Genomic DNA, 24,382 nt, shown 5'->3' on the forward strand with positions numbered 1-24,382 from the left:
CCCCTTCTTTCCATTGGGTGTAAGCCTCCTTTTTAGCAAGGAGACATTCCCGGATGCTTTTGGTGAGCCATGGAGGCTTGTGTGCTCTCCTGCTCCCTTTGATCCTCGTTGGGATTACCTTCCTTTGGGCTAACTGGCATTTACAAAACCCCTGCAGAAAGACCATGATGTCATGAATACAAGTGTCAGCAAAAAATAAAAAAAAGGCACAGGAAAATCTATCTTTACCACAAAAAGAATAAAGTGTCCACCCTAAAGCCAAATGACATTTTTTAAACGAGTAATGACAGTGGTTAGAACCACATCGGCTTACTTCTGGTTAGGAGAGATTACTCGTTATTTAAAATGTCCAGGTCTTTTAATGGCTTTAACAGAAGTCACCAAATCAGATTACTCCCTAGGAAGAAACCAAGCTGACACTTAAAACGCTTCTGGAGGGTATTATGACTTGGAGACCTAACTCCTTAAACCCCAAATAAATTTAAGTGTGCCATGCATACTGCATGCTGAGAACAGGGGTGATTTTTAAACCATCTTTCACCCACCTATTAGGGCCTGTGGCACTGCCCAAAGTTGGGACATGGTAACTGCTCTTTTTGCAAAGCAACCAGATGGCAGTTAAAATGCTGTAGTGGAGAGGGGCTAACTGGAGCAGGAATTGTGGCTAACCTCATGGACTGAGCCGGCATTCTCAGCAGCGGGGTAACTCCCCTCCTCTGCATGACTACGGCAGCAAGGGAAACCACGCAAACAAAACCCTGTCCTTTGCATCCCAGTACTTGGGGTATGAGCTCACTAGCTGCAGCAGGCTGGCTGGGGAAACTGGAACAAACACAAGGAAGAGTCTTGCCTGTTTAAAGAAACAACTTGTCAAAGGAAATGCTTGAAAGCCAACACCGCATTGGTCAATGCCATTTCAAAATTTAAATATTGATACAATTACTTTGTTTCATGTGGTTGCAATAACTGAGCCTGGGATCTGGTTGAAGCTAATGAGGGTTTTATGGTTCTCTGGTGGGTGTGCTGGCGCAGACTGCTCGTCTGGAGACTAACTGTGGCTGTCACACTGAAAGAGGTGAGAATGGTTTTACTAATCCAGACCTAAAGCAGTTCCAAGGGACTATACTGCAGTGACACACAACATCCTCTTCAACATGGGTGTATATTCACATACTAAGCATGTATGCACTAAGACTTGAAATAAGGCGACTTAATTTAGTCAACCTAAGTTAAGCCACATTGGAACATGCACACAGACAGCTCCTTGACATGGTGGCAACTGTCTTGTAAGCTAAGTCAACTTAACCCTAGGGGTGTATTATCTTGTGCCGCATTTAAGTCGACTCTGCTCTACATGCATGACTACACTCTGACAGTACAGTTGACTTAAAAAAACTTAAGCCAGCTGAACTGTCAAAAAGTGAGTACACGTGTACACACCCCTTAGGGCAAACTGTCACATGGGATGGAAGCAACAAGTAAAAAGACAAACAGGAACTAAAAAAGCCTTTACTGTTTACTGTGCCCAACTGTGGCACCAATTTAAATATTAATGGATGGAGGAAATGTGCTGGCCATGGTTGGTTGCTTAATTCAGATGCCTCTGTAAACTGATCTTAATAAAAAACCCCTGTGCAAGGAGCAGAGCAGCAACAAATCAGATCTTTTCCCCATCACAAGGCTAAAGGCCTCATTGGAGAATCTTCTCATCTTGAACCGTTTAGCCTAACAAAAAATCAAATCAAATGAAAAGAAGCCCTCTGGCTGCTGACCTGCAGATTATCACGGACAACGTCCTTGACAATCTCCAATGTTATTAAAATAAAACGACTCCCATTTCCTTTCTTGCCTGAAAGAGATGGGGCCCGTTCCTGGCTGTGGTTAAGGCCTCCCTCAGTATTCTCCATCTGCAGAAATGAGACCAGTGTCAGCAGTAGGTTTCTAAATAGCTTGAGGTTTATGGGAATTAAAGGAGGAAGAATTAAATTTGAAACTCTGCTTGTTTACTAGCACTAATTAAATATGCCAGATTTCTGGGCAAGCTTCCTAGCCTGTGGCTACTACGTTACTGGCTTATAAAACAGTCAACAAGTGCACAAGTACAAAGCGCAAGTACAATAATGTGTTTCATGTCCAGTCCTGCCCTTAGCTTGCAAAGAAAATAATGTATTAGAAGAAATCTGAAGCCATAAAGACCTCTGCTGGCTTTCTAGACTGTATGAGGGATAGTAAAAATAAAACACAACCCTTGAGTCTACAACAGTTGCTTCTAAGCAGCATGATATTTAACAGGAGGGGCTAGGAACCAGTGCCCACCAAACAAAAGGAGCAAGGAAACCTTAACAGCTAGTAGCATGCTGACTCCTGACAACCCAGTGGTTCTGAGCCTGCATCCTCAGAGTTAATGGGAGCTTTGTCACTTTATTTCAGCAGCAGGGTCCGAGCATTTCCACCAAGGAAGCTGCAGTTCTTGTTGAGGGCTCCGAATTCACACGGCCACTGTAGTCTGGTTTCCAAGTTGCAATGGCATGTTTTAGCCCACTCAAGGGCCACATTCAACTCGCAAAATTCACGTGGAGGCAATCTTTTGTCCCATGTCTGAACTCGATGAGCACACGTCCCAATGACGGGGTGATACAAATAAATAGAACAGACTAAAGCCAGCTCCAGCTTTAACGGAGGCCTTGAAGCCTGCTCTTCTCCACCCGCAAGGGAGGTAAGGTAGTATCTGTTGTCTCCATAGGCAAGCAAGGCAGAGCAGAGAGACACAGTAAAACTCCAACCAATTCCTAATGATGCAGTGCTCGAATGCACAGACTGGTTCCCAGACATCGTCCAAAACTGAACAACTTGCACAATGACCATGAAAGACGTGCGTCATCGCTCTATGGTAGCCCTGCTCACCTTTAATGAAGCCCTGAGTAACATTTCAATAAAAACTCAGCCACACAAATATTCTGCAATAAAAATAAGGGCACACAGGTATGACTCTCAAAGGCCCAGCATCACGTTCATGAGGCAAAGGGAAATGATGCAAAAATAATTAGGGGTTTGTTTATATCTGAGATTTACAAGAACAACTCCAGAAACCACAGCGTTCCTATGGAGGGATTGATTTAATTAACCTACACAGCCCCTTTTGTTTGCACTAAGCCCTCTGACATATCTTTATACAAAATGGAGACTTAAGCATGGCTATTGCTGATCTACTTTAAAGATGCCCAGGTGCAGAAGAGGATTCTCAAACACGGTCCCATAAGATTTCCTATATAAGCAAATAATATTCAATTTATATCTACTCAGACTATACAAGCTTTCAATTAAAAAGGTGACCGGATCAATCAGATTCATATAGTCTTACAAACTGGCCAACAATTAGACACAAATTCAAGTCATGAAGGAATTTCTGAAAGTCTAAACCCTACGGCGCAGCAATTCCACTTCTGGCAAAGATAATGCCCTGCCCTTTTCAAATGACTCCAGAAGTGCCAACCCGTGTAAAAGAATATCACATTTGGTGTTCAACTACCTGCATTAATAAGGGATCCTCTGAAATCGAGGCTAAATCTAATTGGTGAAATCAATGCCTAGCACATAAATATTGAATGTTCAAGTAAGAGCTGAACCCCACATTGCTTAGTAAGAGTTGGGCTCAATTTGATTATATTAATCACTTGCCTTGGCCAACCTCTGAACCAGCTGACAAAAGCCTGCTGCCTACCAGAGGGCGCGTCTACACGCTATGAAATTTGGTCGTCATACCAGACAACAAAGCTAACCTATTTAACGACTTCTTTGCCTCCATTTTCCTGAGTAGGGACTGGATCAGCCCCCACCGGCCCTCCTCAGAACCCAGGGGAGGCGCACCCAGGCCAAGGGTCAGGGAGGATCTAGTTAGGGAACTTCTGGAGGGACTGGATGTATTTAAATCAGCCGGTCCAGATGATCTCCACCCCTGAGTGCTGAGGGAATTAGCAGAGGTCATTGTGGGACCCCTGGCACAGCTGTACGAGCACTCGTGGTGCTCTGGTGTGGTGCCAGGGGACTGTAAGAAGGCCAACGTGGTTCCCATTTTCAAAAAAGGGAGGAAGGAGGACTTGGGAAACTATAGGCCAGTCAGTCTTACCTCGATCCTGGGGAAGCTGTTTGAGAGAATTATTCTGGCTCATGTCCACAGGGGGCCGGGGGGGGGAGAGGGGATTATGTTTAGGGGCAACCAACACGGGTTCATTAGCGGCAAGTCCTGTCAGACAAACCTGGTGGCCTTCTACAACCAGGTCACCAAATCCTTAGACGCAGGGGGAGCAGTAGACATCGTCTTTCTGGACTTTCGGAAGGCCTTCGACACTGTCTCTTACCCTGTTCTCATTAAGAAACTGGGGGCTGTGGTGTCGACACCCACACAGTCAGATGTGTCGCCAACTGGCGGGAGGGCCGCACCCAGAGGGTGGTAGTGGATGGGTCCTTCTCAGCCTGGAGGGACGTGGGCAGTGGGGTCCCCCAGGGCTCGGTCCTCGGGCCCGCACTGTTCAATATCCTCATCAGCGACTTGGACGAGGGGGTAAAAGGCACCCTGTTCAAATTTGCTGATGACCCTAAGATGTGGGGTGAAGTGGGCATACTAGAAGGGAGGAATAGGCTGCAGTCGGACCTAGACAGGTTACGAGGGTGGGCGGATGAGAACAGGATGGGATTCAACACTGACAAGTGCAAGGTGCTGCACCTGGGGAGGAAGAACCGGCACCATACCTACAGGTTGGGGAACTCCCCTCTTGTCAGCACGGAGGCGGAAAAGGATCTTGGGGTCATCACTGATGCCAAGATGAACATGGGCCGGCAGTGTGGGGAGGCAGTCAGGAAGGCCAACCGCACATTGTCCTGCATCCACAGATGCATCTCAAGCAGGTCCAGGGAGGTGATCCTCCCCCTCTATGCGGCACTGGTCAGGCCGCAGCTGGAGGACTGTGTCCAGTTTTGGGCACCGCACTTCAGGAGGGATGTGGACAACATGGAGAGGGTCCAGAGGAGGCCACTTGCATGATCAGGGGCAGCAGAGCAGGCTCTACGGGGAGAGGCTATGGGACCTGAACCTGTTCAGCCTCCACAAGAGATGGCTGAGGGGGGATCTAGTGGCCTGTTACAAACTAGTCAGGGGGGATCAGCGGGCATTGGGGGAGTCACTGTTTCCCCAAGCATGACCAGGAGTGACTAGAAATAATGGTCACAAGCTGGCAGAGGGGAGATTCAGATTAGACATCAGGAGGCTACTTCACGGTCAGGGCAGCTAGGATCTGGAACCAACTCCCAAGAGAAGTGGTGCTGGCTCCTACCCTGGGGGGCTTTAAGAGGAGGCTGGATGAATACCTAGCCGGGGCCGTTTAAACCCAGTAATCTTTCCTGCCATGGCAGGGGGTCAGACTTGATGATCTGCTCAGGTCCCTTCCAACCCCACTAACTATGAAACGCTTACTGCGCCTTAGCCTAATAACGCTGCTCACCAGTGCGTCACAGCACAGGCCATGCTAACAGCCTACTGCGTAGTGTTATTAGGCTAATAGACAGTAAGCATCACTAATGAACAATGCACTGACGCTACCACACAGTAACTCTAATTACTGCGCATTCAGGTAGTACTTCATTAAGGAAGTACTAAACTAAATGTGCAGTGTGTAAAGCGCATTAATGAATGTGTAAGCATGCCTAGACAGAACCACCTAATAAAGGTAGCATGGCACTTTGCTGATTATGGTAGGTGATATTTGGATTCCTTGTACTTTGAAGGCAGGAGGCTAACCAGTAAGTGTGGTCTCTTACACAAGTTTCATTATCTAGCTGTCCTCCACATTGCTTGCACCCCCACACTACGTAGTGCCATGACATTTTGGAATAAACAGTCTAATGCAGTGGTGCTCATTCTCTGGCCTGCAAGCCACATCTGGCCCAAAGCATCTGGGAATTTGGCAGTAAGAGAGTGGTGGCAGCTTTAATTCTGGCTCCCCTGCTGCCCTCTGGGCTGAATGTGGCCCTTTGCATTAGATCATACCAACATTCTGTGCCAGGATGACACCTGTAGACTGATCCTGTGCTGGATCCAGCTCACAGATCAGCTCCATGCCATTCATTTGGCCCATGGGGCTAGACAGATTGAGCGCCACTGCTTGAAGGCATTTGGTGTTTATAGATCATAAATGTGTGATCTACTCGTGGAAGACACAGCTTACCTCACAATCACAGAGAACTGCTCCAGGGCCACATGACTTCCTTCTATCCCTTTAGACAGTTGTATCTTTATCCAATTCATTCATTCTCACCTGCCTGGCTGGCAGCAGGCATAGATCAAACAATTGTGACAAGCCCAAAGCTTTCTATAGGCTCTGCCTGCCATCCTTCACCGCGATGTACTGGAGCTATCCCTGAGCTCCACACACGTGGCTGACCCATTGCTGCAGTCCAAATGAAGTGACTGGTGTATATTTTCTCTTCTGTGTTTGAATAATTCCTGGCAGTAAGCTGCAGTCAGCAAGCTTCAATGTCTTTCCCAGAGGGAAATCGGAGGTGCTGACTCAGATTTCTTAACAAAGCAATGGGGAAAAGAATGGCATGCGACAGGAACAAGGGGTAAGATAAAATGCAGGAAAGAAGGATGAAGACAGTTCAGAGGCCAAAACCAGACTTGAAACAGGTGCCATGCTATTCTTCGAACAAATTAAATTTGTGAAGAGTCCCAGCTTTAAATACCCTGTACTTGGGGGCCTGTCATATACACTGATTCAAATGGATATGTTTCTGAACATGTAGGACTTAATATGACGAGGCACTGAGTGCCTATTATCCAATGCCCTGCACAATGCTGACTGCTGCTCACACAGCACTCAGGTGTTATCGTGATAGGGGTCTTGGAATAACTATGGTGAGGAAGATGAGAGTATCCGCCTGGATTAAAACCTGGGAACAGTTCTTTCATAAGGGGAAAAGTAGACATGATTAGTGACAAAGCTGGCACACTGTGAATCTGCAACCAATGCCAATGTTTCTGAGGAAGGTGAAAAAAACCTCTCATGACAAGTATAGCAGCAGGAGGGGAAAAACTTCCTTCCTGGCCCCACATGGCATCCAGAAAAGCCCCAAAACATGGAGAATCCCCATAGCAGAACAAAAGCATGGTGGCTCCTAGATCATTCCTGACCAATGCTTATCCAATGTCTCCTCAGACACCTCCAGGGACAGAGAGTCCACAACTTCCCTAGGCATCTATTCCACCATCTCACTGCTCTAACAGTGAAAAGCGTTTTCCAGATAGCTAATCTAAACTTACTTTGCTGCAACTTCAAGCCATTGCTGCATGTCCTCCTCTCTGCAGCCAAAGAGAAAAGGTGTTTTCTCACTTCTTCATGGCAGCTCTTCAAGTATTTGAAAACTGCTCGCATGCCCTCCATAAGTGCCTTTTCTGCAAGCTGAACATGCCCAGCTCCTTCAGCCTCTCCTTGTATGCCTTTCAAACCCTTTATCATTGTTGTCACCCACTTCTGGACCCCCTCTAACTTCTCCAGCTCCTTTTTAAAACGTAGAGCTCAAAAATACAAGCAATACTCTAAATGAGGCCTAACCAGTGCTGAGTAAAGAGACACTATCACTTTCCATATCTTGCATCTAATGTTTCTATTGATGCACCCCAAAACTTCATTCACCTTTTCTGCAGCTGCATTATATTGAGTCTGTGACTTACCAAGACCCCCAGATCCTTCCCAAAGAGTTGCCAAGCAGCCACATGCTACCCACCTTGTATGTGTATTTTCAATTATTCTGAGGTGCAGCACCTTGCATTCGTTAGTATGGAACTTCATCCTGTTAGCTCCAGCCCAGTTTTCCAATGCCAGCATCCAAATGATTAATTAATACAGCATGGGGTAGAAGGAAGTTAGTTGGCCATGGAGCAGGTCTCTCTAACTGCAAGGTAAGACAGACCCCCTGTGAGACTCCACTCCAAACTTCCTGCCATGCTGACATGGACCTGTTAATAATTACTCTTTGCTCATGACTATTGAACCAGTTGTCTATCCAGCTTACACCAGTTTTGTCCAGCCCACATCTCCTCAATTTGTTTATGAAAAGATCATGTGGAACCTTGCAAAAGCCTTGCTGAAGTCCAGATGCATGACATCCATAGCATGCCCTTCATCCACCCAAGTAGTCACTTTGTCAAAGAAGGAAATCGAGTTTGGCCTGATTTGGTCACAAGGACAGGAAAGCACACTTCAGAATGAGCCTTCAGGAGCTCAATGCATTAAGCCAGTTGAAGAAAAGTTTAAAGGGGATTTGGTTGCATGTGTAGGTACCTAGAAGACGGCTGATACCACAGGACTCTGGCCTAGTTAAAAAGGGATACACTTTCAAAGCTAGAAACTGCTTTAACTGAGAGTTTACAAGCAGTCAAATGCCTTGCCAAAGTATGCTGTGTGTTCTCCATCACCTGCAGTCTTGAAGCCAAGGCTTGGTGCCTTCTTAAGATGCATACGAGGTCTTCTGCAAATTCCTGACCTTGCAGCAGCTTGTGATATGCAAAAGGCCAGGCTTGAGGTATCGGTTCCTTCAAGCCTTCCAATATAAGAATAGAAGAACTGCAATCGCTGCGTCCTCCCTCCCCTGACGCTGCTCAATGATACTCCACCCCAGCACTTAGCATTTCTTCCACTGCCAGCATTCTTGACTTCTGATGTGTATCTTATACATTCATTACATTTTGATCTCATAGGAGATTGTTATTTAGCCAGCCACTGACACCACCTTTTGTTTTATTTATACAATCCATCATTCACAAAACTCTGACTGTTTCTCTTCAGACACAAAATATCGATTACTAGGACACGCAAGGAATTCATATGGCGGACCAAATCAGAAAGCCAAAAGGAGAATTTAAAGCAGATTATTTACAGGGGAATTCTTGGAATGGTTTCATAACATCATTTCAAAAGAAAATGGTGTTTAAAAGATTCAAACCTTGAAAGAGGTTTCTCGCCAGATAACCCATTTCCCACTGTAAGAGGCGGCAAGTCAGAGTGGGAAAAATACCGCCTTGTTGTCCTGGCTGTGAGTGGAGGCCCCATGCAAAACTGCACACGGGTATAATGAAAAGAGACAGTCCACTTAAAAAACCTGCTATGGGGCCAACCATGCTGCAGTCGAGAGCTGTAAAACAAAGAGCAGGATTAACAAGCGCTGGGACAAACCGATGGGATTTTAATTGTATTTTTCATTCACCCGATGTTTCATCATGAACACTTGAGGACTCCAAGGGTAATTAGAGAGGAAATGACATATGCTGGCGTAATTACAAGTAGCGTGGAAGATTACAGTATATAATAAACTCTACAATAATACATTGAAATGCTATTAAGGGATCTGAGACGCACTCAGAAAAGCAGAAGAAATGAGGCTGAAAATCTGGGTTTAAATATGGTCTGTAATGGATCCTGCACAGTGAAACGTTACAGCAGCTGCATCCTGGAGTTTACGTTTTACCAGATACTATTTTGACTTTGAAAAAAGCAAGATTGGCAGAATCCTTCATAAGAGCTGTTTACAGCATTGTACATCCAAGAGGTCTGTATAAACGCCAATGAGATGCATCACAACTTGCTGGGAAGGTAGACAAGGATTACATCCATTTTAAAGATAGTGAAGTGAAGCAGGTCCAGGTGAAGCAACACTTTCCAAGGTGGCAAGACAGGCAGAGGGAAAACCCAGACCTCATTCAGAGGTCCACGTCCTGACCACAAGGCTGCCCTGCTAATGCTGGCCCCAGGGATAGACCACCACTTCACATGGCAACGTTGGCCCTTTCAGGCATCGGATCCCTTACTGATGAAGCCAAGGGAAAGAAATCTTCCCCTTCTGAGCAGAAAAGAAGACAAGTTTTCACCCCAGGGATGGCTGCAGCAAACAGGCAAGTGCTTCTCTAGATCTCCACAGAAGGAAGAAAAAAGTATTGTGAAGTGGGTGTTCCCAGCTAGGAAAGAGTGGACCAAACTCAGCACCCAAGGTTAGCAGGTACCCAGAATAAGGAGATTTATTTTCTTGGAAGGAAAAACCAGTTGCATTTCCAGACACTATGGCTCAGTTCCCCCCCCCATGCTAGAGCTCTGAGCTTGCAGAAGAGTTTACATGTCGTGTGTCCTGCTTCCTTCTTCCCAGCTAACCAATATCTGACATGACAGCCAGGCTCTAAATCATGTCTCTGCCTCTATAGAGAATTGCAATTTTTAAAAGTACTCCACCATTGTATTACTGAGGCTTATGTTTTAATAGATGAAAAGCAAATGGGAGCGATGTATTCCACACACCCCGGATACACATTAATTTCTGAAATGGAAAGATCAAAAACACACCAGAAAGCAGTCATCCGGTTCAGAGACAGACCAGTCCCTTCCCGAAAGGATGCCGTTGACCTTTGCTGGTAATTGTACTGACCTACAAAGGAATCTAAATTCTATAAATCAATATCTCAAAAGGGATTTCATATTTAGGAAGGAGAGGGGAGGAAAAACAAAGCTGAAGTAGGGAAATAAAATCATGTAACACAATAGTGGCTCCAGAAGTCTGGCCATGAAGATAAGAAGAATGGAGCTGGATGTGGGAAGAGTTCATTATTCTTTCAATACTGTCTGGTGCTGTTACATACGCACTCACATACTTTCCTCTTCAAAAAGCTTAAATCTTCAAAAGCTGCTTGGCCTGGGAAAGTGGCGTGCACTCAAATACTGAAGCAGGCATCCAGGAAGGGGATCTACCTGAGGAACAATTTTTCTCAAGGGTTCTTAGCAGCAAAGATGGCTGGATGGACAGAGGAGAAAGCTGGAGGCGCCTCGTTCTCAGGGCATTTATCCATTCTCTCTGCTCACCGCTCCTCAGGTGCCTCTCTCAACACACATCCCTAACACACTCAAATGCAAGAATGAAAACAGGGCCTCTCTGAAAATAATCACACTTGCTGAAAGACCTACCCTGCATAAATATCTTCAATAACAGTACAAACAGAAATCAGCATTTTTTTTCTCATACTCCAGTTGAAATTTATGGTGCTGCTGGCCTTAGCTGTGTTATTCCTGTTCTACCTGGCTAGGACTCAAAGCCAGAAAGTTGGAATTTCAGATTTTCAACGGCGCTATAGTTCATTTGATAAAAGCCAAACATAATCAGTTCTCTGAATGTTGTATTAATACCTTAGTAAAAACTAATGCAGATATTCATGGTGGAGACCAGGGGAAAAGCAGTTGGGAACTCCTAACCCCTTGGAAATGTATACGTGATGTTGTATTTAAAATGCAGAAAAGCAGACAGTACTGTGCTTTGCACAGCCACTAAGATGATCCAGATGTAATTCTAGCATTTTGTGGCTGAAATCAAGGCCCCTGGCAGACGTTACACTTAAAACAGGATTAACCAGTTAATCCCATCTTCAATAGCACCTGGGCCACGTGTTCAAGCAATTAACGGCATGACAACACGGGAAACCAGTCACAAAGTCATTCCACAAAATCTGAGTAACATTTTTGTGGCTGGTTTCCATTGTGCCTTCAACTGAATGTGTGGCAGGGTCCCTACCATGCAGCCCAACGCCAGCTGCAAGATGGGGCTTGTCTGACAGCTCCCTCCATGCTGTATGGTGCAGGGTGCTGGGACAAGGGGAGCCCCAGGGCTCCCTGCGAGCTGGGAGGTTGATTGCCTTGCCTGCAGCTCTTGGAAAGCTGTGGAGCAAAACACTTGCACCTCCTCGTCAAAGGGACCCTCAGGTTCCTTGATGCCAGGGTCCCTGTGGACCAGAACCTTTAAAACCCAGGGGTGCAGCTGGGCAGCACACGTTGTTTTCTGACATCCGCAACATATAGGACCCCCAGGGACTAGGTAACCTCTGCCAGATCCCAAGGCCCCAGCATGCCAAGATGTTACGAAACTGTGTGTGCAGCTGGGGTATACTGGAGCTTTTCTGATGTCTGGATACGCAGGGCCCTGGGAGCTGGCTAGAGACTCTGGTGTGGCCCTAGGGTTGAGACCAACAATCAGCTGACCCCTCCAGTGGCTTAAACCAGCTTCATTGCAGTCCCAGGGCTAAGACCAACAATCAGCTGGTTGTCAGTTCAGGCCGTGGGACCACAGTGGTTCACCAGGCACCCAGCTTTCAACTGGCTGGTGCAGGAGGAGCCCAGGATCATCATTTCAGACTCCTCCTACAAGGACAAGTGGAAATGATCTGACCCCAGACCCAAAATAGCACATCTTGCCATACACATGTGGCATGACAGAAGACAGGATTGTTGGAACTGGGGAACAGATCCATTGTGCCGTTAAACAAATGTGTGCCAGGAGTCTAAGAGGACAAGCAAACAATACAACGGTACTTCGGATTTAGCTGTTGTGGGAGGAAAACGTAAAATCACCTGAAAAAGATCTCTTGGACTATATAAGAAGTAGTTTTACCCCCAGGAAAAGAAGCAGCCAAGTAATGATCCCAGGCTAGAAGAATGGTGGCATTACAATGGAGGAGAAAGCAGCAGCATCTGAAGCCAGAGAAAATGGACAGGGAATTTTCTGGGCTGGGCAGAACTGCAGATGACATGCCATTCTTCTACGGAGATCTCGGCTATTTACTTGCCCCACCAGACCGCCTGGGAAGCAAGGCTTAGCAGATTTCCCCTTCGCCTGCTGTACTCTCCATTTCCTGTGTAATTCCAGAAACTGCCAACACAATGCTGTTCTGGGAGAACCACACAAGGGCTATCCGACAGGGAATTGCGCGCATAGCTTGGAATGAGTGGGAATGCTTTAGAAAGATCTCTCTCTGCTGTCAGCCGAGAATGCGAACTCAACAAGGAGCTCAGGCGCTCAGTTAACTTTACACAGGATAACTGCATTCTCTGACCCTTGCTATTATTGGCTTTCGTGACATTCGGCACTTTAAGACTGCTAAGATAGAGTCATTCCTGACCTCCTGCTCCGGCTGCCTTGATGGAAGTGCAACAAATTGGCATTTAAAAGATTACACAGCTACAGTTTGGTCAATCAATACCGAATGCGGTTAAGTTTAACCGAGATGAGATCACTTTCATTTATCGCTGCAAGCTTACAGCCTATTTGCAAGAGTGACTATGTTTAAGGAAGTACTTTTTAAGGTCAGGGTTCTTAGTGTGAGATAGTTGAATAGTGAAAAAACCCCCCCGGGGATCTCTCTCCAGCCTACTGAAAAGTTCTCTGCTAGGCATGACCTCCACGAATTTTAAAAATAAAAGTAATAGAACCACGAAAGTGAGCTCTGCCTTGGCTACCGGTACTATTGAGCAGAATGAGACCTTTCCAGCTTTCATAGAGGAAGAGCCACACATTTCACTTCACCCTTGCTTTGCTTTAGGTAATTTCTTTTCTTCCCTGCATCCCACACTGCCTGCTCAATTCCCAACCGGGGGTGTTAACTAACTCTGCATTCCTGTCGGCTCTGCGTCATGGAGCTCCATACTCCACTGATGAGTAACACATGTCCACCATGTGGTAGGGGAGACCTGACAGCACTCAAACAGGCCTGGATAACTCCTCTGACCTTCCACTCTCCTCCCTCCATCCCAGCAGCACAATCAGGACTTTATGGGCCTTTACTTTTAGGAAGAAGGTGCACTAATACAGTCTTCTGAGATTTCAGGCGAACGTTTCGGCGTGCCACAGCAAACATGACTGGTGCCTCGACAAGAGCAGCTCAAATTAAAAAAAAATGAAGAGTTCTGTGCATTCTCTCCAAGCGTTCAAAGGAGCAGGAAGGATGATCAGGACTAAGAGACTAGGAAAACCACCAGCTAACACGGGCACAGCTCCCACCGACTCCATGTAATGCACAAAATCGTTCCGCTACTCAGCATGCCAGACGCTGTTGAATATATCAAGAAGGCAAAATCATTCTTTAATAGAAGCAGAATATTTACCAGACCTCAGGCAAGGTAGTGCCGGGATTCAGCATGCGCAAGGTCAAAAGCGGGAAGTCACGCTAGCAATAGGCGCATGCAGGGAAGATGTCCAAGCAATACAATCAGCTCTTCCTTTCCTGCAAATTCTGAAGGGCAAACCCCCCAGCCTAATCCAGCACAGGGACAAATGACTAATGACAGTCGACTCGCCGCAAACTCAGTAACAATTAAAAACCAGACCCCAAACCCCTCTCTCCTCATTTTTGGCCTCGCACTTTCTGTGATGCTGGTAGCAATCTTACAATAAAGCCATTGCCAGCAGGCTTTTCTTCAGCTGCATTCAAGAGATGATCTTACAAATACTTCCAGATTCTGAAATCCCAGAACGCTATTTTGATCTGTTAGCAATAGAGCTGCCAAGAAGCGGCATGCCCTTTTTTCCAGAAACAAAAAACTTGGGACATGTCAGCATGTTCTCTTCAAGCCATCCCTGCCAAAATGAAATACAACATGGCAGCAGGAACATGCTACCATCCATAGGAAATAATATCAATCACAAATATCAATGTATTCTCCACAACTTGGAGCTTGACATTTAGTCAACTGCTTCTGGAATACATTCAGGTTTGTTGCACAAATGCAAATTAGAAACACGACACGGAGGAGAAAAACTACATTTTCCCCATTATTTTTATTTGGCTCTAGCATCTATTTTAAGAAGGATTAAAAAAAAGCCATTAAAAGAGAGGACACTATCCATCCCCAATGTATTTCAGGAAAGAGCAAAATAAGTTGAGCAAAGTTTTAACGTATAATAAAGAAAGGCAGACTTGTTGAAAAAAATGACTGTTTTACTTCATGGCTATTGCACTTAATGAACTGAGAAACTTCTCAACACGCAAGCAAGAGCTACAAAGGGCACCTTGAGAATGTCTGCTCCCTCCTCACAGCTCAGGCAGCAGCAAACCCGCCAATATTTTGCTGCTGAAATAGTCTGCAAGATGTTCTTTTGTAAAGAAATATGATTAAAGCCATGCCAAGGTTTTTAAAAGCGTGGTTACGGTCTGAAAAGTCAGTGTGTAAAAATCACACCTTCTTCTTCAATAGACTTTGCTCCCTGGCTTAATTCAGGATGAAGCCGCTTGTGTTCCTGGCTAAAGTAAGTGTTACTACTTTTTAAATTCCTGTTCGTAGCACAGAGCCAATACTACTCTGGGAGTGAGAGCAAGGAACTTGCACACGAGCGGCAGAACCATTAGCCAATCACAAAATTGTGATTTCCAGGGACGCCTGAGCCAAAAAGGTTCCAGCCTGACTTTCAGACCCCAGCTACAAAATCAGCTTTTTGCTTGTAAACTGAACAGGCGTGGGGTCACTGAAAAAGACAAGTTGAGACCCCTCCATCCCTGACATTTTTCTTAAGCAGAACCACAACCTTACCCGCCGCTCCGCAAGGGCTTCCCGAACATCTCCATTAAAAAAAAAAAAGACTGCTATTTGCAAAGAACGTTTCAATACCAAAAGGTCCCAATTCTACCGATACAGGGAAACGAACTGACTTGAAATGTTTTTATGTAAAAAGAATCATTGCACCTGCGTGTTTCGCCTCTGCCCTTTTTCAAGGTGCTGCATTTTAAGACAAAAGATGAGGAAGTCGGTGGTCCTAGCAGCCAGGAAGAACTTCAAATGGAAATTTCTGAGCGGGGCACAGCTGTGCAGTGCAGCAGCCGCACTGAGCTGCAGCGAGTCTATGTGATGCACTTAAAGAAGCTGTGAACACAAAAAATCCAATATCTTACGGTAGCAAAAAAAGAAATCAAGTGTCCACAAGCTTTTCCTGAGTTCCCATTACCCAGCTGCCATGATGGTGACTTTTGCCCATTAGCTTAGCCTTAAAACAACAGTGCAGCCTTAATTCTTTACTGTCACGGTGAAAGGGGAAGGGAAGAAAAAGAGGCCCTCCTTTTCTTCCCCTTCTTGTATTAAACAATCTTAAAAACAAATCTGAGCTCCTATTTCCAGGTTATTCCCATTCCTGCTCTGGCTATTTATAGATGAGGTATTCTTTTCTGTCTGCAACAGATGAGGTAATGAGTAGCTGCGATTGTCAGGGTGATTTATTGGCATAACCTCCAGGAGAAGCCCTGCACCTGCGATCCCGCGGCTGGAACACCCACGAAGCCTGATGGTTTATTAGGGACGACTCGCCCTTTAGCAGCCTGGGCTTAAAAGGAAATGCTCCAAATGCAGACCTGCTCCAACAGGTGTCTTTTACTGTCTGGCTTGGCCTGGCCATAAATATCCGAGGTGAAGCAAACAGTTCCCTGTCTGTGGCAATCGCTCTTTGAAAACAAATACTTCAGCTCCCTCTTTCTAAGGAGAAAAACGAGGCTCTGGAATTCTCATTACTCTCTCAGCCTCCCGGTCTGCCCGGCCCGGGGTGGGCACGTTACTGATAACACTGGGCCTCCGGGGTGGGCACGCCACTTGTTTTTCCCCTCTCTGAAGGATACTCTGCCAGACTCCCTGCTGCATTGCGTTAGCTCCTGGGTCGCACATCTCAGCCATTTCCCACAATGAAAGCCCAGACCAGCTTACCCTACGCTTCTTGTATCCCAACATGATGCCTCCTTCCCTAACAGCACTGCTCTTGCTTGCACCGGTGGCACAGCTGCCTACGCACCCTGTTCTGATGTTCTTTTACACAGAGGCAAATACCTTTGAAGACAGATTTTTGACTCTGCCTGGGAAAGGAACTGATTAACTGTAGTGGGGAAAGGGACCCTTAAACATGGGGGCACAAAATGCTCCGTCACAGTGGTAGCTTGATGCTCTGGCAGGTGAAGAGGTAGAGTCTGGAGTGCCCGGGAGGGAAGCAAGTCCCTCTATAAACTTTGACTTCCTCTCAAACCAGAATATCCCCTTCTGCAATAGCTCAGTTGGTGCTAAACCGCTCCGAGGGGGAGCAAATGAATGTTTAATACTCAGCAGGTACTCAAGGGAGTGTGAGCTTCCCCTTATCCCTTCCAGCTGCATTTTTACAGCAGGGAAGTGAAAAGTGTGAAATCCAGTGCTAGGAATAAGGCAGGGAAGGTCAGGAAAAAGTTCTCCCGGGAGTTTGGGGAGTTGTTTTAAATTAGTGTTCTACAGCGCCGGGTGTTTTGTCAATAGGACTCCCATCCTGCGAGAGGGAAGGGGGCAAAAAAGTTCCTTTGAACAGTTTCCATACTTGGTCTAGATTGTAGCTGTTTGAACCACGGGGTCACCAAAGGTCCTGGTCATTTGCTTAGTTCAATAGTGTGAAAGAAGATTTGTGCTCGGTCCCCCGTCCCGAGGAAAGAACAGCTCAACGGAGCTCAGGCACAAACCTCAGATTGCAAAAGGCCTTTCTGAAGGCTTTGGATATAACGCTCCCACGCGAGTGTTCAAAGAAGAAAAATCCATTCTGCTTTCTAAAGGAATTTCTAGCATGGGCACTAGAAATTCTGTGTGACGCCAATGAGCCATTGCTTCGGGAACAGAGAAACAACCAGAGACCAGAAAGAGACTGCTACGGGCCTTTCGTGTGACCTGTGAAAGATGGCAGGATTGGGCTTGTCACCTTCTCTCGATTTACTTAAGCGTTCTTGTTTCTGCATGAGAAACTCCTCCCTTGCTCAGGCTGGCTCACAGCAGGTCTAGACAGCACGGTGGTTAAGACATGACAGGCTGCCAGCATTTTTTCCTCTCCCAGAGCTCCTGATTGCTACCCCTATGGACCTGCACAACTGGGGAATTCTTTAAGGAAAAGGCCTTGCATCTACAACACGCCGTATCCCTTAGCGTACCCCCAGGATAGGAGCTCATGGACAGGTGAAGCACGGGTGACAACTCTAAGTAAGTGCTGATGATAGCGGGGTGCGGTGATTCAGTAAGTCCAAGTCAGAACCAAACCCACACTTCTTTACTGTGCTCTGAAAATACCAGGTAATCCACTGGACAAGGTATAAAACTGGTGGCACAGGAATATAGTTAGACACAAACAGACTCTTTATTCAACACATCCTTGCCTGTGCATTTTTACATCTTGTAGCTGCAGTCATAAATCCGTACAACAGTGATTCTCAACCAGGGTACTGCCGTACCCTGATAAACTCAGAGATTTCCAATAGGAATCAAGAGCGTTAAACAGTCTGCCCTGCTGTGGGCTTTCTGAGTCCTCTGCAAAAGAAGAACTGCTCTAGGATTTTTCTGTAGCCTAAAAAAGAGTGAAAACTAAGCTGGCATTTTCTGAGGGGGGACTAGAGTCTAACAAGGTTGAGAACCACGGTCGTGCAGCTTTTTATACCCTTAACTATCTGCACAGCTAAGACAAAGAGCACTGCAGATTCTGTACCATCAATGCTATCATTTGCTAAATTCTAAACAGCTGCAGGTGAGGAGATCTCCTGAAGACAATGGGGCTGAACAGATGTCTTGGAGGATGAAGACTGATTAATCCTCCTTCTAAAAGATAGGTTAAGTGAGATAACGGGAGTGAGACGAACCTGTAAAACCAGAGGTCAACAAAAATCACATGTGTCACACCCATAATGATTTAGGCCACTCATAAATGCAATGAGAAAAACAACAAGCTGCAACAGTCTCTGAGTACAGCAGAGAACGCCGTGGCTTGTTTGTAACAATCGCAGTCCCGTGGTACAATTTCATCAGCAAGCACATCAACACGGCGTAAGCCACAACAGTTCTGTGGGCGTCACACTGATCATGAGGCTGCAGGTCACAGCCATGTAGATTTTGCAGCAAAAGCAGGAAGGCAACCCACATCCTACCGTCCCGAACCATGAACAACACAACATGAGTGGAAGGGCAGATGACGCACAGCTGGCGGCACTTAGCTCGCACCCGTTCATCAGTTCATAACAATACACTTCGAGGTGAATCAGCAGAAAGATTGCACAAGTGATGTTTTTCAACTCACCTAAAACAGTATTTTCAGAATGCTACAAAATTGCAGCTACCTGCTGCAAAGGTGTTCCTCATGAGGACCAGCATCTAAGATCAGCTAGAAGCACCCTGGGTTGCATGCCTGGACTTTGAAGACTCCACTGAGGTCTCCTATGAGATACCCATGGGTAGTATAGGTTTCCAGGGACATATAATACTGCATGGCAGCAAATTGATGCTGCTGACAGAGCAGCAAGCATCCCAACAGGACTCTTATGAAGTGATGCGAATAGTATGTTTTGGGAAGCTCAATGATTCAAAGAAGTTACCTATTTGTTGCCTACACAGAGTCTAATCACAAATCCAAAATGGGTTCTCCAGTGAATCACTTTGGCTGCAGAGGCGGTCACGGATTCGTGCTCTGTGTAAACAGGAGTGTTTGGAAATTATAGTGTAAATCCCCTTGAAGTCCGTTCACAGCCAGACAAATGAGAGGAGCATCTTGTTTGTGTGAATGGACCGCACACATACGAACTTGAACTCTCTCTGAATTTAGCTATATTGGCTTTTCTTGAAGAACAGACAATGCTTTCACTGCGTCCTTCCCTCTGCCTGCTCTTTCTCATGATAATCTGCTCTTGTCAAACACGGACACCAACTGGTTGCAATGCAAAAAGAATGAATGCTTCTCACAGAACAATAGCCCGTGCTCTCACTGCCACTCTCTGGAGTCCCCCAGCTTGCACTGTAAGCCGGTCCTTTCCCCCCTCCCTTCTTTACCACAAGGCATTTTCCATCCACCACCACCCCAGCCCCCATTTGTTTCTCCCCACTCCAAGGCAAACGTCCACCTGGGGCTTACTTCTGAAGGATGGATCTCTTAATAACAAGTTCTTCATCCAGGTCAGCTTCATTGGCCATGAAGAGCAGTCTCTTTCCTGTGTCGTCCAAGCCAATGAAGTCCCGCTGCTCCACTGGGGTGGAAAAATCAAACACAACCATTTCACAAGCATGCCCTAATGCAGTCCAGGAAACATGCAGGTCATGAGGTTCCTGCACATGGTCCCAGCACCCCCTCCATCTTTACCAGGAAGATGCCAACTGCAGATACAGCAAGTCCCAGCATGCAGTGCACCATTTTGATCTCAACTGAGTGTTATATTTCCCCTTCCCTCTCTTTCTTTACTTGAATTTACATAAAGAAAAACCCACAGTAATTAGAAGTTCTTAGAATTCCAGCTGCTTTTCCGCCCTGTAAATCACTCTCCTTTTCTCTCATCACAATTAGGTGGTGTGGAGAGGATTATGATTCCAAGCAAGACACACCCATTCTGCAACTAGTATCCTATTTTCTGTATTACTGATGATAAGTGTATCTGATGATAAAAATACAACCTGATAAATATCATCAGTAATAAAAACATCTGACATACACACGCACACACACACCCTGAAGCTTCAGTGCCCCAGGACAGGTATTTTAAACAAGCCCTCTCTTTCAGAAGGTACCCAACCAACAGGACACTTAAATCAGGCTCGGTGTCAGCAGTGCTACTGAAATCAGTGACACACCAATGGTGACTTTGACCTGCTGGGCCTAGAGTTCTTTCTTTTTAATGGTCTGTGACACTGAATAAAGCAAGGGAAATGACTTGTTCAGAGAAATCTCCGGGAAGAGGGACCAAGCCAAGTCTTTAGAGCATAAACCTCAGGAGAGCTGGGGTAGCTGGTTTACTAAAAGCTGCATTCACTTCCCAATGAATTTGGGATGCAACACAATTGTGACAGCATCTGCAAGTTGCTCCATTATACTAACCCTGCAATGGCAAAGGGGGAGGTTATGTTTTCCTTCATGTAAAATAATATTATTTTTGGCCAAATACATACCTTCCCTCAACCCTATCCCAACCCTAGACAAAAAAAGAAAATGCTCTGTGAGCAATAATATCTTTCTTCTTCTTTCAGCCAACTGCATTTTTTAACCCCCATTCTCCCCGCTTTGCTTTCTTCGTGTTTGCTTCTCAGTGGCTGCCGTAGCAACAGCCACCATCTAAAGAAGGTGAAAGTCCCACAGCTGTTGAAAGCTTCCCTGTGGGCTGCCTTTGATCCTAGTGATCAAGCTAGCTCTCCCCAGAAATTCCCCCTGTCAAATTAGTTATACAGTTAAGGAGCATAAACACAGGCCTCGCCGTGTAACAATGTGAAAAATGAAGCAGTCAGGATCAAGCTAACCCGCAGCTCACTGGTATTGAGAAAAAAGTTTGTGGGAGCAGCAAATGCTGCTCATCCGAGGAATTAAGGAAGGCAAAGCCCAAGGACTGAGTTCCAAGCAGAGAGAATTCATTACCTAACTTGTCTCAATCCTCCGCTGCACTTCAGTACAGAAGAGTGGCAGGTTCCTCAATGAATCAATGCCTCTCAGTTCAAGTCAGGTTAGGTTACCATGGATTTTACTTATTTTTAAGTTGCAACAGAGTATTCCCATACAGAAAAGATCCTGCCTACACCAAAAAGCACCTCTAAACCAGGAAAGTGCCATGATTGCAGCCAGATTTTTCTCTTGCCTATGAGGACAGAAAAACTTGGTATGGCCGTGTTAGAAAAGTATGCGTTACTCCCTGCAGATGCCCCGATTCCATGCACAGGTGAGAAATATGGCTATATTTTAATGGAGACACAGCAAAACATATCACTCAACTGAAATGTAAGAGACCTGCTTCAAAACGCATGGGCATTAAGTGGCTCAGAGGGACAGGACAGGCAGGTAACAAGCTTAATTAGTGGCTGTGGGAGAAGCAGGAGAAGAAATGGGGAATCTACAAGGATGGTCACTCAGAATCCTAGACAATGAGGGTTGAAGGGAGCTCAGGAGGTCACATCTAGTCCAACCTCCTCTCAAAGCAGGACCAGCCCCAACCACATCATCCCAGCAAAGGCTTTGTCCGCCTGGGTCTGAAACACCTCCGAGGATGGAGACTCTACCTCTGCTCTGGGGCGCCTGTTCCAGCACTTCACCACCCTCCTCGTGAGAATTTGTTTCCTAATATCCAGCCTAAACCTCCCTTGCTGCAACTTGAGCCCATTGCTCCTTGCCCTGTCACCTACCACCACTGAGAACAGTGAGATGACCTACAAAGGAAACAAAGGGCCTTGTGCCCCATTTTTCACCTTTATGTTGGATAAAGGCAGCTTAAAAGCCTTTTGTCTCAATAAAAAAAAATGACCTTAGGATTTTGATGTGACCTACCTTTAAAAACTTTCTGAGCATAAAAATTGAAAGTAAATTCCAAGTAGTTCTGGTGGGGAGGGGAAGGACTCCTTGGTCAAACTTTTTAGACAAATTTAATTGGCATTGGAGAAAAATGCCTTGGTGAAAGATGCAGCAGGAATTCACACACTGCCACGCAACCCATGGGCCCCCAGCAAAGTCAGGGAAGACTTGTAAACGTCCCTACTGCTTCTCTAGCAAGAACAAGCAGGAAGAACGGCCCTTTCTACCCTTTCACACTTCCTTCACACACACACACGCACGCACGCACGCACGCACACATGCACTAATCTTTTGCTGTCACCTGTAGGGTATATATGTTGGGTCCAGCCTAGGTAGCTAAACTTTGGACACTGAACACCTCAAAAAGAAATGTCACATAGTTCAGTACATCCAATGCAGATTTCTTGGCTTTTGGCTCAATACACGGTACAGAAAATATCACCTGGCACCCTAAATAGTCCTTAAATACTCTGCCTCTATCAATTGCTATTGTTCCTTAGCTTCTCTCAGCTCCATTTCATGCATTTGAAGGCCAGAGGGACCATTTATAATCAGTAATCTGGCTTCTCATGCAACAAAAACCAGAGAACTTCACCCAAATTCTTGCACTGAACCCATTAACTCATGGCTGAACCATTAGATGTTTCAGGAGAACATCAAATGTATCAGAACTAAAGGACCTCCCTGCTTTGACCTCTGTAACCAATAATGCTGCATAAAGCTAGTTACAATGGCAAATTTCTCCTGGTTTCTGAAGAGCTTGGTTTAGAGCTGTTCTCTTCACCTTAGATATGAAGCAACACGTAACATACTAAAAGGCACAATGTGGAATCACTTAGCAGAGATCTGGCAGGTCTTTCTTACTTCTGGCTTCTACAAATCTATATAATGATCATGTTTGCTGTTAATCTAAGAGCAAAGGTAGCTCTGAACACAGGTTGGGGGTTGCCAGATCTCAGGATTTATTTTTCATCACCAACACCAGAACAGTGCTCTGAAGGCGTAGAGCATTCCACAAATGCAGAGTGCTGCAGGTGGAGCCGACAGTCCTGCCTGTGGTTAAGGCTGCCTGACTTTCCCTATGGTAACATCCTGGCTTGGGTTGCTTGTAACCTCATCAAACTTTGTGCTGAAATGTTCTATTCCAGGGGCTGCTCCAGGCTCAAGTTTTGGAAGGGTTCAGACAAGCCACCTCAGCTGTCTCTAGGATTGAGGCAAAGGAGAAGGATATGGTTCTCCCCATGTTTCAAAGCTCTTGGGACATTTTCTTTCCAGAATGCACTCTCAGGCTGTGGAGGGGCAACTGAGTGCCAGCAGAGGGTAGACTTCATGTCCAGAACATGCCTTTGGCCATGGTTAAATCTGGCCAAGTTACAAAACCACTGGAGAAACACACCTTGTATGCAGACTGCAGGGACACCTTCAATTTTAGCAGCATGCAACATGCTCAGGGCTGTCACAACTCTCATGTGATCAAACTGTGTGCGCCACTTCTACAGAGCCAAAGGCAATGCTGGCCTTTCTCCTGGGTCTGCTGCTCCCAGCAATACTGGAAATGAGAGCAGGAAGCTGCTCGCCAGTGCACATCATGCCCCATGCCTCGTGGTGGGTGAGTCGGGGCAGGGTGTTTGCATCTATACTTTGGATATTCCAGGGAGAGGGTGACCTGCAGCTGGGGGAGTTTTCACTTTTGTGTTTTCCCTTCTCTCCTAAACATGAGTTCAATAAACTTCAATAGCCTATGACTTACCAAAGTCTGCAGTCAGCTTGACTGGCTTGGGGGAGGAGAGGGAGAAGTGCTTGGACCCACACTTTTGGGGTCCAAGAGGCTGATGGGCATAAGCAGAGGATGTGGTCAAGTGGCAAGTGAGGAAACTGCTGGCTGTTAGGAAGATAGGTTTTACTGACTAAGCAGTGCAAGAGAGCAGCTCATGGATAAAAAAGTGGCAACAGAAGGGGAAAATGGGATAATAGAGTCCTGGCTACATATCAGAAGTCAGCTGCAGCACTGTATGTATTTGTGGAGGGGGGAGGAGAACACTGCAACGTGGGATGCCTGGAGGACTGAGCAAGCCCACATCACAGAACGCTTGGTGTCCACACATGACAGTGAATTGCTTCCAAAGAGTCCCTGATTTTCCAGGTGCACTTTTGAACTGCCCAAGATGGATTTAAACTGGATTTATGTTCAGAGGGCCAACGTGGTCCCCATCTTCAAAAAAGGCAGGAAGGAGGACCC

The 24,382-nt window shown here is 46.0% G+C and overlaps 1 protein-coding gene across 1 annotated transcript in view; it reads right to left on the minus strand.

Annotated features, from left to right (window-relative positions):
- Positions 1 to 24,382, minus strand: part of EIF2B3 (eukaryotic translation initiation factor 2B subunit gamma) — a 119,172-nt gene that overhangs the window by 63,456 nt on the left and 31,334 nt on the right. Inside the window, exon 5 of the mRNA XM_019531326.1 lies at positions 19,735 to 19,846. Within this exon, the coding sequence (XP_019386871.1) occupies positions 19,735 to 19,846 (112 nt within the window). The remainder of the gene's footprint in view (positions 1 to 19,734; positions 19,847 to 24,382) is intronic.

The sequence above is a fragment of the Crocodylus porosus genome, unplaced genomic scaffold (assembly GCF_001723895.1).
Source record: "Crocodylus porosus isolate Cpor-Errol unplaced genomic scaffold, CroPor_comp1, whole genome shotgun sequence".
NCBI classification, from domain to species: Eukaryota; Metazoa; Chordata; order Crocodylia; family Crocodylidae; genus Crocodylus; species Crocodylus porosus.